At 41.5% G+C, this 20,409-nt stretch overlaps 1 protein-coding gene across 1 annotated transcript in view; it reads right to left on the bottom strand.

Annotated features, from left to right (window-relative positions):
- The window catches only part of LOC139463461 (uncharacterized), a 73,063-nt gene that overhangs the window by 43,177 nt on the left and 9,477 nt on the right, over nucleotides 1-20,409 (bottom strand). Inside the window, exons 10-28 of the mRNA XM_071244729.1 lie at nucleotides 19,015-19,086; nucleotides 18,634-18,705; nucleotides 17,578-17,730; nucleotides 16,393-16,470; nucleotides 14,694-14,828; nucleotides 13,819-13,968; nucleotides 13,070-13,216; nucleotides 12,275-12,340; nucleotides 11,324-11,467; nucleotides 10,170-10,313; nucleotides 9,168-9,311; nucleotides 8,419-8,559; nucleotides 7,786-7,926; nucleotides 7,300-7,443; nucleotides 6,646-6,714; nucleotides 5,459-5,602; nucleotides 4,616-4,828; nucleotides 2,907-3,091; nucleotides 21-141 (exon numbers count right to left, since the gene is read on the bottom strand). Coding sequence (XP_071100830.1) covers nucleotides 21-141; nucleotides 2,907-3,091; nucleotides 4,616-4,828; nucleotides 5,459-5,602; nucleotides 6,646-6,714; nucleotides 7,300-7,443; nucleotides 7,786-7,926; nucleotides 8,419-8,559; nucleotides 9,168-9,311; nucleotides 10,170-10,313; nucleotides 11,324-11,467; nucleotides 12,275-12,340; nucleotides 13,070-13,216; nucleotides 13,819-13,968; nucleotides 14,694-14,828; nucleotides 16,393-16,470; nucleotides 17,578-17,730; nucleotides 18,634-18,705; nucleotides 19,015-19,086 — 2,463 coding nt within the window. The remainder of the gene's footprint in view (nucleotides 1-20; nucleotides 142-2,906; nucleotides 3,092-4,615; nucleotides 4,829-5,458; nucleotides 5,603-6,645; nucleotides 6,715-7,299; nucleotides 7,444-7,785; nucleotides 7,927-8,418; nucleotides 8,560-9,167; nucleotides 9,312-10,169; nucleotides 10,314-11,323; nucleotides 11,468-12,274; nucleotides 12,341-13,069; nucleotides 13,217-13,818; nucleotides 13,969-14,693; nucleotides 14,829-16,392; nucleotides 16,471-17,577; nucleotides 17,731-18,633; nucleotides 18,706-19,014; nucleotides 19,087-20,409) is intronic.

The raw sequence follows: 20,409 nt of genomic DNA, 5'->3' as shown, positions 1-20,409 counted from the left end.
CAAGAGACAAAACAACCTACACGACAGTATCATTGCTTATTGGCTTCTCGTCCTTCTCCATCTCCGAGTTCTGGAATAGCGGTCTCGTCCATGTGACGTTCAGGTTGGTACCGTCCACCGTGCCACGGACGTTGGTCGGTGCTGTAAATACGGTCATGCATCAGATGGATGTGGTCTCATGATTGAGACAAATATTCAGCAATGGACAAAGAAATTAGAATATAAATCGGATTTATATTCCATATATTCCATGAGCACTATTGCAGATCTTCGCCTTGATCATCCATGCATAGCTATTTCAAATGAGATGGACATGTAATAGACCTGGACCCACTTGCACAAAGCGATCTTAGCGCTAAGATGATCGTAACTCCCATACTTTAACATCGGCTTACAATAGTCGTAGCGCTAAGATCGCTTTGTGCAAGTGGGTCCTGGATACAGAGAATCTCACACGAGTGTCTTTTGATATCAAATTATCATAAAACTGAGTTTTTCCACTTTTATCAAAGATTGTTGTTATGTTTGATATCAAAAGACGAGAGGGTGAGATTTTATTTATCATCCAACATCATTCTTCCAACTTTTTCAGTTTGTAGACAGTAATAAGCAGTGTCCTAAGTGTAAAAGGTACTGCTAACAGCTTCAGTAGGAGAGCCATTAGTGATGTCATTTGATTGTGACGTCATGGTAACCAATGATGTCACAGTGGTCTGCAAATCATTGTGATCAAATTTCATTGCAGCGATTGTAATGATAAGTGTTAATGTCAACAGAAGTCCATTAACCTATATTAAGTAGTCATACCCAAGCAGTATCTAGCAGCTTAGCCAACGAGAGTGCTCTCCCTTGAGTTGTAACAAGATGGCCACCATGCTGACCACATGGTCTGAATAAAAGGGCTTTTTAACACGAAGTACCTTTCTTCACTTATTGTTACAAACCACTACAGCGATATCTACAATTTAGATATTGCTTGATCTCACCCAAGAGATATCTCCTGTGGGAGCAAGTTTTGGATGATAAACAAGGGTGTATGAAGGCCATAGCAGGGTACGAAGTACGTATACGCGAAAAACGTAATATTATTCTACACATGTTAGTATTTTTACTTTAAATCAAGTTTAATATCGGTATATGCAGAAAAGGTTGAGTTCATAACAAACATGACATTTTCAAACCTGTCACTGACATCGGATTGACATTCCTTATGCAGGTTTCAAAGACAACACTTCTGGCCTTATAAATCCAAAGTACCAACGTATAGAGTCTTATTTCAGTGATGGAGAAGGTGCAATAGTTTATGGTGGATGGACGGACAGACGACGCCATAATTTTAGCTCCCACTCAGTTTTAGGACCCAACTACCATGAAAATATAAATTGTCAATGTAAAAGAATAACCAGCCTAGGCGTTCTGCCGAAACAGATTCCACTTGACGTAAAGGGTAAATAGCTGAGAAAATTATACGAATGGACCATTGAAAATCAGTGAAGACACCAGGTGTTCGCGCAAAGGGTAAGCATGCCCTACCCTACCGGTAGCACCCACCATTCATAAAATTTGCATAATGCGACGTCAGCCTGTTAACAAACCAAACAATCAATTGACCGATGAACAAAAAAATCCAGTGACACGAGAGTACCATTACAAATTTTGTTGAAACTAATAAAAACGGTATGTTCATTTTGAATTAGGTCTGCTGTGTACAAGTGCAGAGATTTTTCTGCTTATCAGTAAAGCAAAACGTAAAGAAATATACTTGTTTTGCAACACACTGGAGTGCAGTTTTAACATCTTATTTCACAGTCATCATTTATTTAACATAAATTTTAATGTGACAAAAATATATATAACGTCCACTTTTATAATCTACATAAGATCTAACAATTTGATATACGTAATATCTAACTACATGTATACTAATGGCCCCTTATACACATATCGAACGTCAAGGCCAGGGAAAAGCCTGTCTCGATCACTGAATGAATGGATCACTGAAAATCAGTGAAGACACCTGGTACTCGCGAACTTCTGTTTAATGTTGGAAAGGTATGTTATATGTAGGACATCAGTTTCCGTCTTATGGGATTCCAAACAGTGTGAGGTGGAGTGTAACCATATTCGTTATCTCCCCTGTTTATATTGGGAGTGAGTGAGTGAGTTGGGTTTCACGTCGCTTTCACCAGTATTCCAGTTACATCATAGCGTGTAAACTTAATGTGGGAGGAAAGCCCGACGTGATGCATGCCTCAAACGTTTACCTCTTTGGTGAATCCCAAGATCACGGGTTACGGTGATGACAAACCCAGAAACATCATCGGGGGCGAACCGGGATTCGAACCAACGAGCATAGTGACTACGTTTCTGACTAGTCCAAGGGACGCTACTCTGTGTTCTCAGGAGATTTGCTCACCTATTGCAATGATCCTTAGCCGCTCCGTGGCCCGCTGGCCATGGGTTCGAAATCAACCTGGTCTAATATCTCTGAACCTCCAAGCATGATTAGGCTTAGTAAATTAAAACCCCGCCCCAGCCAGAAATAAATGCTAGCACGCAATGCATATCACTAGGCCTAATTCTATCTGCGTCCATCATCTTCCCGAGGCAAGGGAGTTAACTGAATATAAATGTCCAGTCGGTTAACTCCCTTGCCTCGGGAAGATGGCGTTCAGCTGAAAACATCAGGGTTCCTCTAAAACCGAGCTGAGTGTAAGTTTTTTTCTTATTCTTTTCTGTTCTGTAGCCTTAGACGTTCCCGACACATTAATCTGACAGGCCTTGATATCACAGAAATACTGCTTCGGTGACCTTGAACCAAATTCACTAACCCACTCGCCTGTTGTATTGTCTACAGGAATATAATTCAAGGTTACCGTCGCGATGAAAGGGTGAAAAAATCTTACCACATATATACTTTTCTTTGTCCACTTTCATGAAAAAATTTGTGTCCTTTTCAAAAGCTATGCCAAGCTGGATTCCAACTGTCACATTGGGCTCTGAACAGTGACCTCCCTTTACGACAGTGTGGACCTCGGCCAGGGTTCGATACAGATCACAAGTGCATTCAAAGGCGTTGTTGGTTAAGTCTCTGCAAACACATGTGACTTACTTATTCAAGTTATCTATTTGGTCTACTGACATGCATACATTGTCACTAAGCCAAGAAAGCGTGCGCGTGTGTATTAGGAGGGATGTGTCTTCGTGAACAAAAACATGACACAGGGAAAGACATACACACAGACATGGGATATCCGGTAGTAACCTTCACTTTCCCACTCAGCTAGAGATCCGCGAAGATCCGGGTTAGAACTGGTCTTCAGCAACCCATGCTCTATTCGACCCGTGGAGATCCAGGTGAGGACTGACCCATGCTCGTCAAAGGCGACGAACGAGATCGGGTGGTCAGGTTCGCTGACTTGGTTGATACATGTAATAGTATCCCAGTTGCGTTGATCAATGTTCAGGATGTCAATCACTGGATTGTCTGGTCCAGACTCGATCATTTACAGACCACTGCCATGTAGCTGGAATACTGCTGAGTACGGCGTTAAATCCTTTCTATATTCACAAATAATCCCTTGATTTCCCTTGAGTCGATTGCATAATTCCGACTATATTATGAGCATGTGTATATAATTCACTATCAAATAGTGATGATACCGTGTGTTCGCTAAACTGTGAGCGTATTCTGCCTCACCAGTGGCACCCGTCACAAACACATGCAAAGGCAAGTCATATATTCACCTGAAAAAACACGGGAACACATGGTACAAGTCAAAATAGGAAATTGCATCAGACATCATTCTTGTCGCTGATGCGTCAAATTTGGAAATGACCTCTCATGTCTGCCATAAAACATTTTGAAAGCTTTACTGATTTCTTGAATGTTGTAACCTTGATCAAACAACTTTTGAGCAAGCGTCGTATGACGCTATTTGAAATCGTGGTATAAAGAGCATGCTCGATTGTACCTCAAAAGCTTTGAAATGTAGACATCAAGGGCTAGAGCGGCAGGAATATTGCTCGACATAAAGGGAAAGTTGACTTTTGGAAAGTTGAAGTCATCCCTCTTGTCATACAGCCTGGTGGAGTGTGTTTTGTCACTCTGAATCTTTATGCATAGATCTAAATATGAAACACGAGGCGGTCTCGCTGGTCTCCTTTATTTCTAGTTCCACGGGGAGGAAGGGAATTTGCCGATTTGATTGTTATTGAACGATATCAGATCATCCATATACCTGAAATTAAGTTAAACTTCTCGGCTTGTGTTGAAATTCCGATTCATATATATGCATAAAGAAACAGATCAGCAAGAAGGGGAGTACAGTTGGTGCCCATGATGAAGCCTACGTCATGGCTTAATTTCCACAAACTTTACGTCAATACATATTTATTTCTACACATTATCAAGTGAATTAAGGCATCATTCGATGTCAAAGTCTGCTGTCATTTTCTTTTCATTTCGTAATATGTTGGAAGTGTTTGGGGCAAGGAAAATAGGATGAGGGCTTGCAACAATGTTTGTTAACAAGTCCTCCTGGCCAGTGAACATTGGAAACTAATTTAAATGCTGCACACAACACGTGTTGGAGGAATTACAGTGTACACGTACATATTAACTATTGTTTTGTTGAGGTAATCAAAAGCGCCGACTTCAATAGATGTGAGGAGGTTATCGGACAAGATTATTGACGAAAGAACGGAACCATTCCTGGCACCAGGGAAGTGGTACAGCAGGTTCTTGGAGAGGTCCAGTGTCTTGAGATTCAGCATTGGGTCCATCAATCCTTTCGGCCAAGTAACGATATCATTATCGCTGAGGTCTCTGTAAACAATAGCAGACTGGTCAGTTGACTGTAAACTATAGCAGACTGGTCAGTTCACTGTAATGTTCATGAACATAGACGACGCCAGCCTTTACAACGTGTCTCTAGGGGGCACGGGTGGCCCAGTCGTCTAAGGCGCCGCGATTCGCTGTGCAGAGTTGCGTCTCTTGGGTACGGCAGAAACCTATGATTGTGGGTTCGAATCCCGGTTCGCCCCGATTATGTTTCAGCACCATACCCGTGCTCGTGGGTTTCATCGTAGTGGTAAACGTCTGAGACCTGTAACACTTCGGGATTTCCTCCCACATTACGCTGGCACGTCGCGATATAACTGGAATGCTGTTAAAAGCGGCGTAAAACCCAACTCACTCACTCACTACAATGTGTCTCAGTAGTTCGTTAAAAAAAGGCATATTAATATCAATGGTGATATCTCCAAATAGCTTGTGATCAAGCTGATTTTTTTATCTTAAAAATAACGATAAATAATAAAACGTATCAAACGGTATATATGATTCTGATAACTGAATAAAACAACTTTTGATCAAACTGATATATATATATTTATGTATTTAATATTTTTGACTTAACAAAAGAAGACATTTCCTTGTAATTCGCGCAAAACTCACAATTTATTTGTATTAATGAGAGAAGCGAAGGACCCGTTCTTGATTTCTGTCAGCTGGTTGCCTTTCAGGTTGATGTCGTACATGTTGGTCAGGCCGTCGAAGGCATCGTCGGGCAAAGCAGATATCAGGTTATAGGAGATGTCCCTGCAAGGGTAAGTGACTATTTGGCATTCTTCGAATACACCACCAGTCACGTGACTTGTTTAAAAAACGTGGCTATAAAGAAAGTCTGATATAGATTTTGATGGAAACACATACTCTGGTATTGTGAAGGCGGGGTGGTTTATAAAGACAAAAACAACACAAATTATGGTACCTTAAATATCAGATGAGGTGAATTAGGGTTTAACGTCGCGTCCAAGATTTTTGCACTTATAGAGCGACGTGCATGTGTGTGTGTGTGTGGGGGGGGTGGGGGTGGGGGGGGGGGGGGGGGTGGGGGGGGGGTGTGGAGCTGCTTGTACTAGTCCGGACTGAGGCCGATTTATATTTTATAGTGCTAGCTCACTGACTGAGATACCATGCCACAGTCTTAACATGAATACTCCACTCAGACACAGTATTCTAACTCCGAGCCGACCAGTCTTTGTCTTAGTCCTTACTGCCGAGCATCAGACAACAACAAGTACCATCTTTTAACGTCTTTTGGTATGACGCGGCCGGGGATCGAATCCCGGACCTTCCGCTCCCCGGGCGTACACTCTACCACTAGACCACGGAGGCGTTCTGCTGAAGCATATTTAGTATCGCAGATATCTGTTGTATCATTAATAAAATAGCACTGAAACCACGCATGTTTTGCAGGTAATCGGCGTGATGTAACCTCAAGGATAAAGTATGTTTCCAAAATAACACCGACGGCGGGTTAGTTTTTATTTCACATTGAAAAGAACCATTAACGTATATGCAAATAAAAGCGACAAAACCCTTTCCATATTTATAATAAATCTCTGCAAAAATCAGAGTCAAAAGAGCACGGACGTCTCAATGATCAAAGATGCCGCAAGACGTTCCGTACAGTTACGTCGCTTACCAATACCAGGATCCGATGTTTGGTGCCCTGTGGGCACTACTTGTGATCAAGTGTTTCACTAAAATCACAAATGTCTCTCCGCTATCTACGTACACGTACAAGTACATGTACAATACTAATGATTTTTATTGTTTTATATATCAATTATACTTACATATATGTCATTTTATTCTCCAAGAAAATGTCCCGAGGGAAGTTTGTGAGTTTGTTATAACCAAGGCTCCTGAAATTCAACGATTGTTGGAATGAATTCATATATGTATTTGTATTATGTGCAGTTCTCGGGATTTTGATACTCTTAAACACATATAATTTGAATGATATTATTATGGTATTTATTTCAGTGTAAAAACCAGTCAACTTATGAGACGAATGTTGCTTTCAGAATACTTTTATGATAATATATGAATAATTAAATTTGCATTATGCTACACGGCCTGGTGCCCCTTGCCAGGCTGGAACAAGACATTATCGTTTGTTTGTTTGTTTGTTTGTTTGTTGTTTAACGTCGCACTCAGCAATATGCCAGCTATGTGACAGCGATCTGGGAATAATCGCGACTGGACCAAACAATCCAGTGATTGTCATCACGAGAATCGATCCACGCAATTGGGACACGATGACATGCATCAACCAAGTCAGCGAGCCTGACCACCCGATCCCGTTAGTCGCCTCTAACAACAAGCATGGGATGCTGAAGACACATCCTAACTCCAGTGGCAATTGCATTTCGGTCTTCCGATAGTATAGAAATAGCACAATAACTGCAATTATTCACATACGTTGCCTTAATGCTATATATACGTACACCAAGGCAACTGCGACGTTGTCTACAAGATCAGGCGGTACCATTTGGAGGTCGTTATTACGAAGGTCAAACGCGCTCTTGACTTGTGACGTGCCTGAAAACATCTTTCCGTAGATGGCTTTCAGCTGTACGCTGAACATGACGCTAAAAATAGAACGGTGAAGTTTGAAGTCATTTCCTGAAAATATTGATTCATTCATACATTATTTAATAATAATAATAATAATAATAATAATAATAATAATAATAATAATACACTGAACATGACGATAAAAATCAAACGATGAAGTTTGAAGTAATTTCCTGAAAATATTGATTCATTCATACATTATTTCATAATAATAATAATAATGATAATAAAAATAGTAATAGGTGTGAAGGTGTTAACTGATCACTTTTTAAAAATTTAACAGTGGCTTTCACCGCCGTTTAACTGGAAGAATAAATTATGTATGCACCGGAAATTTATTTTTCTCTCGTACTTACAAATACTCGAGAATGTTGTTTCCTGCGAATATTCCTTCTTCTACATAATCTATTGTATTTTCCGTTAAATACAAATACCGAGTTTCAATATTCTCGAATGTTGCAGTCTTCAGATGATCAATGTTGATATACTGAAGAAACCTGTAACAAAAGCAGGTGGTGTGTGTGTGACACGGTTCCTTTGGGGTCAACAATGTTTCAAAGATGTTTTGATTTTAACGCCGCATTATTTCCGTTAGGCAAGGCGTGTCAGAGTAATTTGTTTCCAACACGGGGTATAACAGACCATGGATCAAAATCGGGGCGAATCTGGTATTCCAATCAAAGCCAAGCGGATCCTGGTAAGGCTAAGGCACGCAACTCTGTATAGAGAGTTGACATACTGGGATTGGATTACCAAAGCATGGCTCGTTTTAGACGACGAAATTTAACGAAGTTAAACCTGGATATTTACGCAATCATGACAATATATACATTTGCATTGCCCATGATAAGGATTTTGACAATCTAAGATCTGACCACCCGATCCCTTTAGACGACTGTTACGACAAACTTGGAGGGATGAAGACTAAGTATAACCCGGATCTTAGGTAAAAGATACGAGGTGCGTATTAGGATATCCCGTCAACTTACAGGTCCTGTAACTTCACATCTCTGAAGGCGTAGGGTTCGATGACCCACAGAGGGTTGTTGTTGAGGGTCATGTCCGGCGTTCCCTTGATGTTCACGAAGGCATTGGGCCCAAGAAGCGCAATCTGGTTCTCGGACAAATCTCTGAAATAGTCGTAGTATCTGTGTGTTCACAAACAAGTCACTGGAATACACGTGTTATCTTGTGTTCTCAGACAAGTCACTGAAATACACGTGTTATCTTTGTGTTCTAAAGTCACTGAAATATACGTGTTATCTTTGTGTTCTAAAGTCACTGACATATACGAGTTATCTTTGTGTTCTCAGACAAGTCACTGAAATACACGTGTTATCTTTGTGTTCTAAAGTCACTGAAATATACGTGTTATCTTTGTGTTCTCAGACAAGTCGCCGAAATACAGGTGTTATCTTTGTGTTCTCAGACAAGTCGCCGAAATACACGTGTTATCTTTGTGTTCTAAAGTCACTGAAATATACGTGTTATCTTTGTGTTCTAAAGTCACTGAAATATACGTGTTATCTTTGTGTTCTAAAGTCACTGAAATATACGTGTTATCTTTGTTTTCTCAGACAAGTCGTCGAAATACACTTGTTATCTATGTGTTCCCAAGTCGCCGAGATACACGTGTTATCTTTGTGTTCTAGTACTGATAAAACGGAGAGGAAGAGCAGGAGGAGGGTAAGAAGGAGGAGGAGGAGGAAAATGGCGATGGATATGATGACCAACTCACAGTTTAACATTGCACGTCAAATTTGTAAAGGTCCCAGGTCGGACCTCAGTGATGCGATTGTGATGAAGCGAGAGCTCATTCACTACCAGGTTATTGAAGTCTCCGCCGTTAGGAAGATCAGTCAACCGATTGTTATGGAGATGTCTGAAACCAAACAAATACATACAGGAGGATGAAAAATAATAACTAATACTCCCATTCCTGTCATACAGGGCCGTTGGATAGCCAAGTGGATAAAGCGTTCGCTCGTCACGCCGAAGGCCCGTGTTCGATTCTCCACATGATATTCTTGGATTATTGCAAAGAGCATTGAAACATCCACCTCACTCACTCACTCATGATATACAGCTGTAATCGTTGAAGAACACCGAGACCGAAAAGGTGTGTCCAGACATTTTCAAACTGGTCAACCTACTGGTTCGACTCCCATAGAATTACAATGTGTCACGTGTCCGACTTCCCGTTCTCCGGGGGTGAACACCCGGGTTCGATTCCCCTCATGGGTTCAACATGTGAAACCCATTTCCGCCGTGACATTGCTTGATTGCTAAAGCAGCGTTAAAACCATTCTCATTCACTCTCCTGCTCGACGTTGTGATACTACTAGAATATTGAGAAAGGGGCTTAAAACAATTTGAGACTAAAACAAATATTCATCTGTAGTACATTGGATTCCTCTAATTGTATATCGATCTATGCATGTGTATTAAACAATGCAATCTAAGTCTCTTGAATGATTTTAATATAATATGTCTAAAAGATTTAATATGAAGCCATGTTTAGTATTATTATATTGATCTACTCGGCTTCTGCCGATACCCACTTGATAAATCGGGCAACAATGGCGTAGTGATATTGCCTGAATACACTGTGAACCGTGTAACGCCAAGGTTCGCGAATATCGCCATGTTGTGTTGGTTAATGTGATAGTCACGTGAACGAAACTGTTCCAATATGGATTCCTGCCAGCGGAGGCTGAGTGGTTGATCTAGGCGCACGTACATGAGTACACTGTCTGTGATGTGGCTAAGGGCGCCGTCCTCTACGTATCTGATGTTGTTGTGATGGAGCAAGAGTCGAACGGTCAGTGGGCAGTCGGTCAGAAGTTCTTTCTGAATCCTCTCCAGCCTATTGTAATGAAGGTCCCTGAAGTATAAAAGCAACCAGTCAGCTTTTAACAGCTCATAAAATAAAGCTGCACTGAAAATAGAATCTACTGAAGAAATTCAAGTTTATAGACTAAGTGATCTTATATTGATATTATTAAGATCGTAATTAATCCATCGCCATGAAACCCCAAGAAAAAACGCCTCAATGACAATACTACGATTCCTCAATATATCAATTTGGAGCAAATCTGACAGGTTCCAATCATGAAAAGGGCTGATGCAACGACGGCTACTACAGGCGGCTATACAGACGGGTACCCAGTTTGTACAAGAGCGTGCCGCGTCTCAAGTATAGTACCAAATGTAGTGAAACTACATCGTATTCAAGATTTATTTTAACTTTCAGTATGGTTGTAGCTATGATGATCAGCTCGAAACATGTGTTTTATTAATATGACAGATTCCTAGGAATGATTTATAATTCAATGATTTGAACCAACATTTGACGATTCAGTATTGCCTCCTGGAAACAGTCTATCCAGTGTAGAAAGTTTTTCAGATCATTGCCTCAGTTTCTTTTCTTGCTGATTCCCGACATGGGTACAATGTGTGAAGCCCAGTTGTGGTGTCCCCAGCCAAGATATTGCTGGAATATTGCTAAAAGCGGCGTAAAACCTCACACACGCACTTTTCTTGCTGGGAGCTATACATTTGGCTTTATTATCACGTAAGTAATTGGCAAAATTTCGGGTTTATTGTGGGAACGAATGAGTACATACACCCGAAACACAAGGGTCAAAACGTGTGGTGTCACCCTGGGAAAGTGACTCAGTTCAGATGTGCCTCTGTTTCACCCAGCAAGGAATGGGTACCTGATATGTGAGGTGGATGTAAAAACCTTCTAGCACCTCTGGGCAGCTTGGGTTTTATACTCCCCAGGGAGTTGAGAATGATAACTGGAATGCAAACGGATCCACTGGTCGGGGAACAAATAAAACCGCATTTGAGCAGATACCAGCATGATAATATTATGCCCGGAGCACCTACAGCGTGGTGAGGGCGGTGCAGCCTCTGAAGGCGGTGTCGGGAATGTCCACGATGCTGTTGTAGCCCAGGAGTAACTGCGCCATGTTGGTCAGATAGGCGAACGGGTTCTCGTTGGTAAACCGGAAGTTGTTAGACTGTAGGACGCTGAAAGGAAGATTGTCTCTGCGTTACTCAATTCACCCGATAACATCATACTCCCAGGGAGCTGAGAATGAAACTCGAGTGCACATTGATCTATTGATAGGGTAACAATGTAACACTTTGAACATGCTTATGAGTGGAGTTGAATTAAAAAAATAGTATGAAAATTTCTTGATGTGTACTGAATGCATGAAAACCTCTGAAAAAAACACTTTTTCAATGATTTTTTTTTTTATTTTGTTTGTCTGCTTGTTTTAGGATACGTGATACATTATATATTTTTTTCGCGAACACCTGGTGTTATCATTGATTTTCTGTGGTCCCTTCATATAATTTGCACCGCTATGTTTCCTTTTATTGCCAAGGATGGTTATTCCCTGGCGTTGAGGGGCGGTAGGGTAGCCTCGTGGTTAAAGCGTTCGCTCGTCACGCCGAAGACCCGGGTTCAATTCCAGACATGAGTATAATGTGTGAAGCCCATGACATCATAATATAATGGAGAAGGCGCCAGTGTATTTACTATAAATCAATTGTTTTTAGAAAGGATGGGGAGTGTTTTGACTTGTACCATATGTTCCCCTTTTTTTTCAGGTGAACATATGACTTGCCTTTACATGTGTTTGTGACAGTGACACCGGTTGGGCAGGATACGTTCACCTTTTCGCGAACACCTGGTATCATCACTTTTTGACAGTGATTCATAAACACCTGCTCACGATAAATTTGGAATAGTACAATCAACTATCTTTGAGGAGAGACTTCTTATGAATATGGAAAAAGTATTCCAAATAATTCTCAACAAATACTCACAGTGTCTGTATGCTGTTTGAAAAGGAGTCGTTTTCTATAACAACTATGTTGTTATTTTCAAGATATCTGTAAAAATAACACGTAAATATGAAGTCAGCAGCATTTAAATTACAGACGTCACGAATGTACGTGTCTTCCCGTGGTACATCCGGGTTACAACAGCAACTCATGCTGGTTGGAAGGGCGACTTAGAGAAGGACGATCTGGTGCCAGATTTCGGTCTAGGTTCAGATGAATATTTTCCGACGTGTGTCAAACTGCGGCATGTGCTTGATCGTTTAGAATAATTATCAACTGCCAGAATAATATATATCATAACTTTTTAGTTTCCAGCCAAAGAACGTGGTCTTGGGATGATTTTAGTATGTTTTGCTATGAGTACCAAATGACCCCAGACCAGTCTTCCTTTAGATCAGGGCCCACTTGCACAAAACCATCTTAGCGTTAAGATGATCTTAAACCTATGTTAAAGTATGGCAGTTACGATCATCTTAGCGCTAAGTTCGCTTTGTTCAAGTGGGCCCATGAAGTCAAAATCAATGATTTGGTTGATAGCGTGTCATCGTACCCCGACGGCGTGGATTGTTTGTCATAATATCAATCACTAGTTTGTCTGGTCCAGACTTGATTATTTACAAGCCGTCGTCCTATAGCTGGCTTTTTTCTGAATATGGCATTAAACAACAAACAAACACATCCTTCTGATGAATAAAAGGATGCAAGGAACGACCTTGGATCCAGTGACATTGTAATACAGATCTTCAGAGGCACCAGTAGAGGCACGCCCGAACTTACAGCAACTGCAACGCCGTCAGCTTGGTGAAGGTTCCAGCTTGCACGTGGGTGATGTTATTGTTCGATAGCTTCAGGATGGTGAGACTGGTCATTATATCACTGGTCACGGCTTTGGGGACGTAGGTCAACCAGTTGTGATGAAGGTATCTGGACAGAAAGATGGCATGACACAACGACAGAACACAAACCGCCAGTCGGCTTTATTGTACTACTTATTGTACCGCCTCCGTGGTCTAGTGGTAGAGCGTCCGCCCGGAGAGCGGAAGGTCCGGGGTTCGATCCCCGACCGCGTCATACCAAAAGACGTTAAAAGATGGTACTTGTTGTTACCCTGTCGGGCGCTCGGCATTAAGGGGCTAAAACAAGGACTGGTCGGCACGGAGTCAGTATACTGTGTCTGAGTGGGGTATTCATGTCAAACTGCGGCATGGTATCTCAGTGGCGACTATGCCGGTCGAAATGCATGTCATCAAATCCCAATTGCGTCGATCGGTGCTCATGATTCCAATCACTGGATTTTCTGGTCCAGACACGATTACTTACAGACCGCCGTCATATAGCTGGAATATTGCTGAGAGCGGCTTTAAACAACAAACAGACAAAGAAACAAAACTTGATTATTTACAGACCGCCGTCATACAGCTGGAATATTGCTGAGTGCGGCGTTAAACAACAAAACAACAGATCATTGTTTACGAGTGGTATGACTGAGTTAAACACACGCTCTGTACATTTATCATATTACTCACAGCTCCACAAGCTGACCCATGCAGGAGAAGGCATCTTCGGGGATGCTGCTGTCTTTCAGGCCGTTGTTGTTCATGTAGAGGTACACAAGGTTCGTAGCGCTACAGAAGTAGCCGGCTTGGATGAAGTCGACTGCGTTAGTTCCCAGGTGCCTGCAATTACAACAGTGTTAAATATAGATCGCATCTTTCTACTCTTCTACTTTCTACTGATAACAAAGACGCTGTCGACAGCCTCAGCCACAGGGATTTGATGACATGCATAAACCAAGTCAGCGAGCCTGACCACCCGATTCCGTTGGTCGCCTTTTACGACAAGCATAGTCGCCTTTTACGGAGAGCTTGGTTTGCTGAAGGCCTATTCTACCCCGAACCTTAACGGGTGCAATGCAATGTACTTGCATCTACGACGTCTGCTACTGTGTACCTGTGTTTAATGGTTCTTTTAACAAACGTAGTTGTCATTCCTCGTTGAAAACTTTTTTTCTGCATATAATCTTTTGATTTCTTATCATGTGATTAGATGTCGGAACTTTGCACATAGAGCAATGGTATTGTGGTGCCAAGTATATTACAATGTATTATCGGTTTGCCTTGTACTAAAAAGCATACTGAGACATGGCACCCGTTACGATATAGCACGCCCAGCCGTACTAGTGTCAATTCCGTTTTCTGTCACAGATTCGTTACCACTCCCATCTTTCCGTAACCTTTTTGCAGATAATCCGACATTCGTCACCACTCGCCCCCTTCCGTAACCTGCTATTCGGCTTGTCTCGGAATAACACGAGTTGGTCACGAATGCATAATACGAGTTGTCATTCGGCATGTTCCGGAATGACGAGTGGTCACGAATGCCTGACACAGGGTATACTTACAGCAACTGCAAGTTTGAAAGTGTTTTGAAGGGGATGAATGAAGCCGCCCGTAGCAGAGCCGTATTGCGCATACTCTTGGGGAAGTCATCAGGGCTGTACTCTGTGGGAGTTTTTATCAAGTTGTGGTCAGCATAACTGGAAAAGAACAAAACAAAATCAATCATTATCCATTATAAATAAAACAGTAAACTACCGGAAACAATTTAGAAATTATAAGAAATGTTATGTTAGGGATTCTCGTACTTTTTAAGGTTGAGTCCCGTCCGGGATTCGAAACCACACTGCCAGAGTGAGTCACTTAATCGCCAGCACACAAAGTCAGCGATCTAACCCACTCAGCCACCGAGGCTTCCACTAAAATGAAAGGCCGACAACTGGTAGTCTAGATCACATACTTTGTGTACCCCTCTGACAAGTGTAAATTGGCCGAAAGGTTATTAGAAATACAAAGGGGCTGTCAGGTAGCCTAGTGGTTAAAGCGTTTGCTCGTCACGCAGAAGACCCGGATTCGATTCCCGACATGGATACAATGTGTGAAGCCCATTTCTGGTGTCCCCCGCCGAGATATTGCTGGAATATTGCTAAAAGCGGCGTAAAATCAAACTCGCTCACTCACTAGAATAAGAAAATAATTTAACATAAATATAGTTTCACACAAAAAAAGAATGCATTAAATATTGATGTCCACTTTTAAGATCATTCCCGGTTCCTTTATGACTCTGGGATAAGCCGGATAAGTATTTTTTTTTTATCTGATATACTCACAAATACTCATGTATTGTCGTTCCTGGCGTTTTCAATGCTCGGAGGTACGGTGAATGTACGGCCTACGTTTTGTTGAAGTATTTACTGGGCCACCGAGTCCATGTAAAGGTTCGAATACAGACCATAAAACGACATCAATGTGTCCAGCGTAAATGCTTCAAGGGTTTGTATTCGCTACGTTATACACGGCCTAATTCCAACGTGAGGGTCATCTACCCTCGACAGAGTGCTTCTCTATAGGGTGAACAATTGACTTGCCTTTGCATGTGTTTGTGACGGGTGCCACCGGTGGGGCAGGATACGCTCACCTTTTCGCGAACACCTGGTATCATTATTATTGGATAGTGATTCATAAACACATGCTCATGATAAGTCGGAATTGTACAATCGGCGCTGCTTTATGCAGAGGTTTCTATTGGATATGGTAAGGGTTTTGTCCCTTAATTATATAAGGCAAAGATAGGGTTGTACAAAGTAGGCTCGTGTGACTTCCATGACTTAAACACGGCCTCATTTCATTCCCTGAATAAAAAGACATGCGTCACTGTTTCACCACATACCGGCCGTATTTATTAACGGCGATGAGTGAGTGAGTTGGGTTTAACGCCGCTTTTTACAGTATTCCAGTCATATCGCGGCGTGTCAGCTTAATGTGGGAGGAAAACCCGAAGTGATGCAGGTCTCAGACGTTTACCACTTCGGTGAAACCCACGAGCACGGGTATGGTGCTGACAAACCTAGAAACAACATCGGGGCGAACCGGAATTCGAACCCACAATCATAGGTTTCTGGCATGCCCAAGGGACGCAACTCTGCACAGCGAATCGCGGCGCCTCGGACGACTGGGCCACCCGTGCCCCCTTAACGGCGATGAAGGAAGGTATTATGTAATATTGGCCATACAATGTGTCAAGAAAAGAAAAGATATACTCACATTTGTTCAATCGATATATAGGTATCTGCCGATAACGCCGGGTGAGGAAACGTTGTCAACGCATTATCACTAATCCAACTGAAAACAAATTCAAAGATGAACACAATGCTACATATACCCAGAGTCCCGTGAAGATCCGGGGTAGAATAGGTCTTCTGCAACCCATGCTTGCTGTATAAGGCGACTATGTTTGTCGTAAGAGGCGACTAACGGGATCGGGTGGTCGGGATCGGGTGGTCAGGCTCGCCGACTTGGTTGATGCTTGTCATCGTATCTCAATTGCGTGGATCGATGCTCATGATGTCAATCACTGGATTGCCTGGTCCAGATTCGATTATTTACAGACTGTCGTCATATAAACTTGAAATAACGAGAAAATAATCGACGTAACTTAATTTCGAGAAAATAATTGATAACGAGTAACAATTCGAAATTTCGAGTTTTTTAAATAAACTTGAAATAACGAGAAAATAATCGAAATTACGAAAAATTAATCAGAGTGACGAGAGAAAAGCTCGCAGCAACGAGAAAAAAAATTGAAATAACGAGTAAATAATTAAAGCAATGACAGAATAATTGAAGAAATTTTTTTCGAAATTACGAAAACGAACCTCGAACTAACGAGAAAATAATTGATTTACTAAAATATAATCGAAGTAACGAGAAAAAACTCGAAATTTCGAGAAAAACAACAACACATACTTAAAATAACGAGAAATTTCGAATTAAAAACAAATATATGCAACCACAGTGGCACCATTATGTTTACGTGGTACCGTACCCAGTTTTACACCTCGAAAGTTTGTTTGAGCGATACACATTATTACAAACAGTTTTGCTGATGATAATTTTTACGAAAGCAAATTTACTTCACCTTTCAATTAATTTCACTTCATTGTTTTAATTCGGTAATGAATGCTGCGGTAAGTGTTGTCCATTCGCAGCCTACGAGAAATCGACCACAGCCTGTCTACCCCAGAAGGAGGGGCTCTCAGTCGATGTAGAGAGTTGCGTCCCTTAGCCACTAGGATTCGCTAATCTTGAGTTCGAACCCAAGTTTGACGCTTAACATGACCCTTGGTAATTAAACTCCACGCAGCTCGTGGGTTTAACAAGGATGATGATTTATACAACGTGGCGCAATTCGAGATTTCGTTCAGGTGTTATAACGAAGCTTGTACTCACAGGTTTTCTAGAGTGGCGTGGATATTGCTAAAGGCGTTGTACTGTATGTTGTTCAGGGACGGGTCCTGACTGTGGAGACGTATAGTGACAATCTTTGGAAGATTTGTGATGCTCCGTGCTGTCAACACCTCGATCTTGTTCTTCACTAGGTCACTGGATAAATCATTATTAGTATTATTATCATCATTATCATTATTATTAATTTTGCAAAATATAATGTAGCAGGGGAAGGTCGGGCAGTCCATGTAGGCACACTCTACACGCAGCCCAGACTTCTCCCAGGAAGCGCTGCCCAGTCAAACCTACCGAGAACTTTCCTATGGATATGAATACTCCCCAACACTGCAGCCTGCGCAATTACCCACATTGTCAGAAGAACACTAGTAATAGTAGTCGTAGTAGTAGTCGCAGTAGTAGTCGTAGTCGTAGTAGTAGTAGTAGTAGTAGTAGTAGTAGTAGTAGCAGCAATAGTAGCACTAGTTGCAGTGGTAGCAGTAGCAGCCGCAACAGCAGCAGCAGTAGTAGTAGTAGTAGTAGCAGTAGTAGAAGTAGTAGTAGTAGTAGTAGTAGCAGCAGCAGTAGTAGTAGTAGCAGCAGCAGCAGTAGTATATTATCTATCTATCTGTCTATTCCATACTGAACGGGTCTGTCGGGTAGCCTCGTTCTTAAAGCGTTTGCGTGTAACGCCAGAAGGCCCGGGTTCGATTTCCGACATGGGTACAATGTGTGAAGCCCATTTCTTGTATCCCCCGCCGTGATATTGCTGGAATATTACTTAAAGCGGCGTAAAACCATACTCGCCGATGCTGAACAAATGTATTTAACCTTCAGAACATTAAAACATAAGTCTACCAACACTGGTCAGAAACACGCGGAGAAACAATACCAATATAAATTGAGACGCACATTATCAATTATTGTGTGAAAAACATCAACGCACCTTAGTATAGACAGGTGTGAATAGGACATGAATAGTATTAATTGACCGCCGAAAATATTACTAGCCATAGTACAGCGGGCAATGATACATATGATGCACGCTGACTTGATACCTACAGATGCACTAATTCTGGCATATTGTTGAATGTTCCCTCGGGAATCTCAGAAAAGGAATTAGCATGCAGTTCTCTGAAACAGAACGAAATCATTTGGCATACCTCTCGTGACAAAGAAAACTTATCATAGTGTTCAAAATAAATGATACTTCAAATCAGTTGAGACGATCGTTATTTTCCTCAATGGTCGCAAGAGGGTTCGAATCCGCCATCGCAATATACCCCAATCCACCAATCCTGGTAGAAAGTTTTAAAAGGATTTGGATATAATTATGTAATCAATTCCTCCGTCACGGTCAATGCCATTACGATAAGTCAGGCTGAGTGTTGCTTTATTTGCCAAGTTGTTTGTGTAGCAGTGTGCTGAGACTAGAATACTCACAGAATCTGGAGGCTAGTAAGGAGTGACAGGGCTCCGGGTTCTATGTACCATATAGCGTTGTTGCTCAGGTTCCTGGAAATACCATGTTTTGGAACCATCAGTACCGTATTCGACGTAATAAGCGCCCGTTCTAATAAGCGCCCACGTCGACATTTGCTAATATATTGGCTAGTGAACAATCCCAATTAGCACCCCTTCCGATTGATCAATGTACACAAGACATATTTATTCGCGTATACTACGCACTCGTGTGTTATATGCACCCTTAATTATGGGCAATTAAATTCTGGAAAAATATATCTGTCGTATATCAACATTTCAGGCTGTCAGCAGAAACCAAGAAATTTATCTTTCAACTCTGTTTTTTTCACCAAAATAATATTCTAATAAGACCCCCTATTTCTAATTTTGAGAGCGCCCTGGGCGCTTATTACGTCGATTGCGGTATTTGATAGTGATTCATCAATCCATGCTTATCATAAACCATAGACTCTGTTTTTTTATAATGGAGATGGTTTTGTTGCTGTTTTTTTAATAGGGATGATGATATCGATGCCATAAACCTATCCCATAATTTTGGTATCATAAATATGCATATGGAGTCTTGATAACAAAGCTTGATAACATCTGTTTATCAACTCGAAGTTTACTTGCTCGATAAACTATTTTCCCAATGTGCTGTAAACAAACATAGCTGCAAATACTTGACATTTTATGTTACATTGGGCGGTTCACTCATGCATGGAATTCATACGCGGTTCCTGAAGGAGGCTCGCATTTATTCTTTGCATATTTATAATACGGAAACACGCAGGGGTAATCATTTCCGTGTACTGAGACTTCATACATTATCAATAGAAAGTCACCTGACTTATAAAACATTACATTCCCATGTTTGGGCAAACTGTTTTAGCTTAGTCAGAGGTGAGGTGAAATGGGGTTTAACGTCGCGTCACAGATTATTGCACTTACCACAAGACCACGGAGGCGGTCAGCTTAGTCAGACAAAGGACATTAATATGAGATGGTGTTTAGATCAGTACTTTATCTAGTAATTCCTTTGTCGGTTTTTTGTTTTGTTTTTTGGTTTGGGTCTAGTAGTGAGAATGATGGACATATGAAGTAAGCTTGCTGTTCCTTTCCACACTTTCAGCTTTGTCAGTCATGAGTGAGTGAGTTTAACGCCGCTTTTAACAGTATTCCAGTTATATCACGGCGTGTCAGCTTAATGTGGGAGGAAAGCCAGAAGTGATGCAGGTCTCAGACATTTACCACTTCGGTGAAACCCAAGAGTACGGGTATGGTGCTGACAAACCTGGAAACATAATTGGGGCGAACCGGGATTCGAATCCACAATCATAGGTTTCTGACGTGCCCAAGGGACGCAACTCTGTA

This window comes from Haliotis cracherodii, unplaced genomic scaffold (genome assembly GCF_022045235.1).
Source record: "Haliotis cracherodii isolate W230 unplaced genomic scaffold, xgHalCrac1.p SCAF_16, whole genome shotgun sequence".
Lineage (NCBI taxonomy): Eukaryota > Metazoa > Mollusca > Gastropoda > Lepetellida > Haliotidae > Haliotis > Haliotis cracherodii.
The sequence above is the reverse complement of the archived record's forward strand: the minus strand, read 5'-3'. Positions and strand labels throughout refer to the sequence as shown.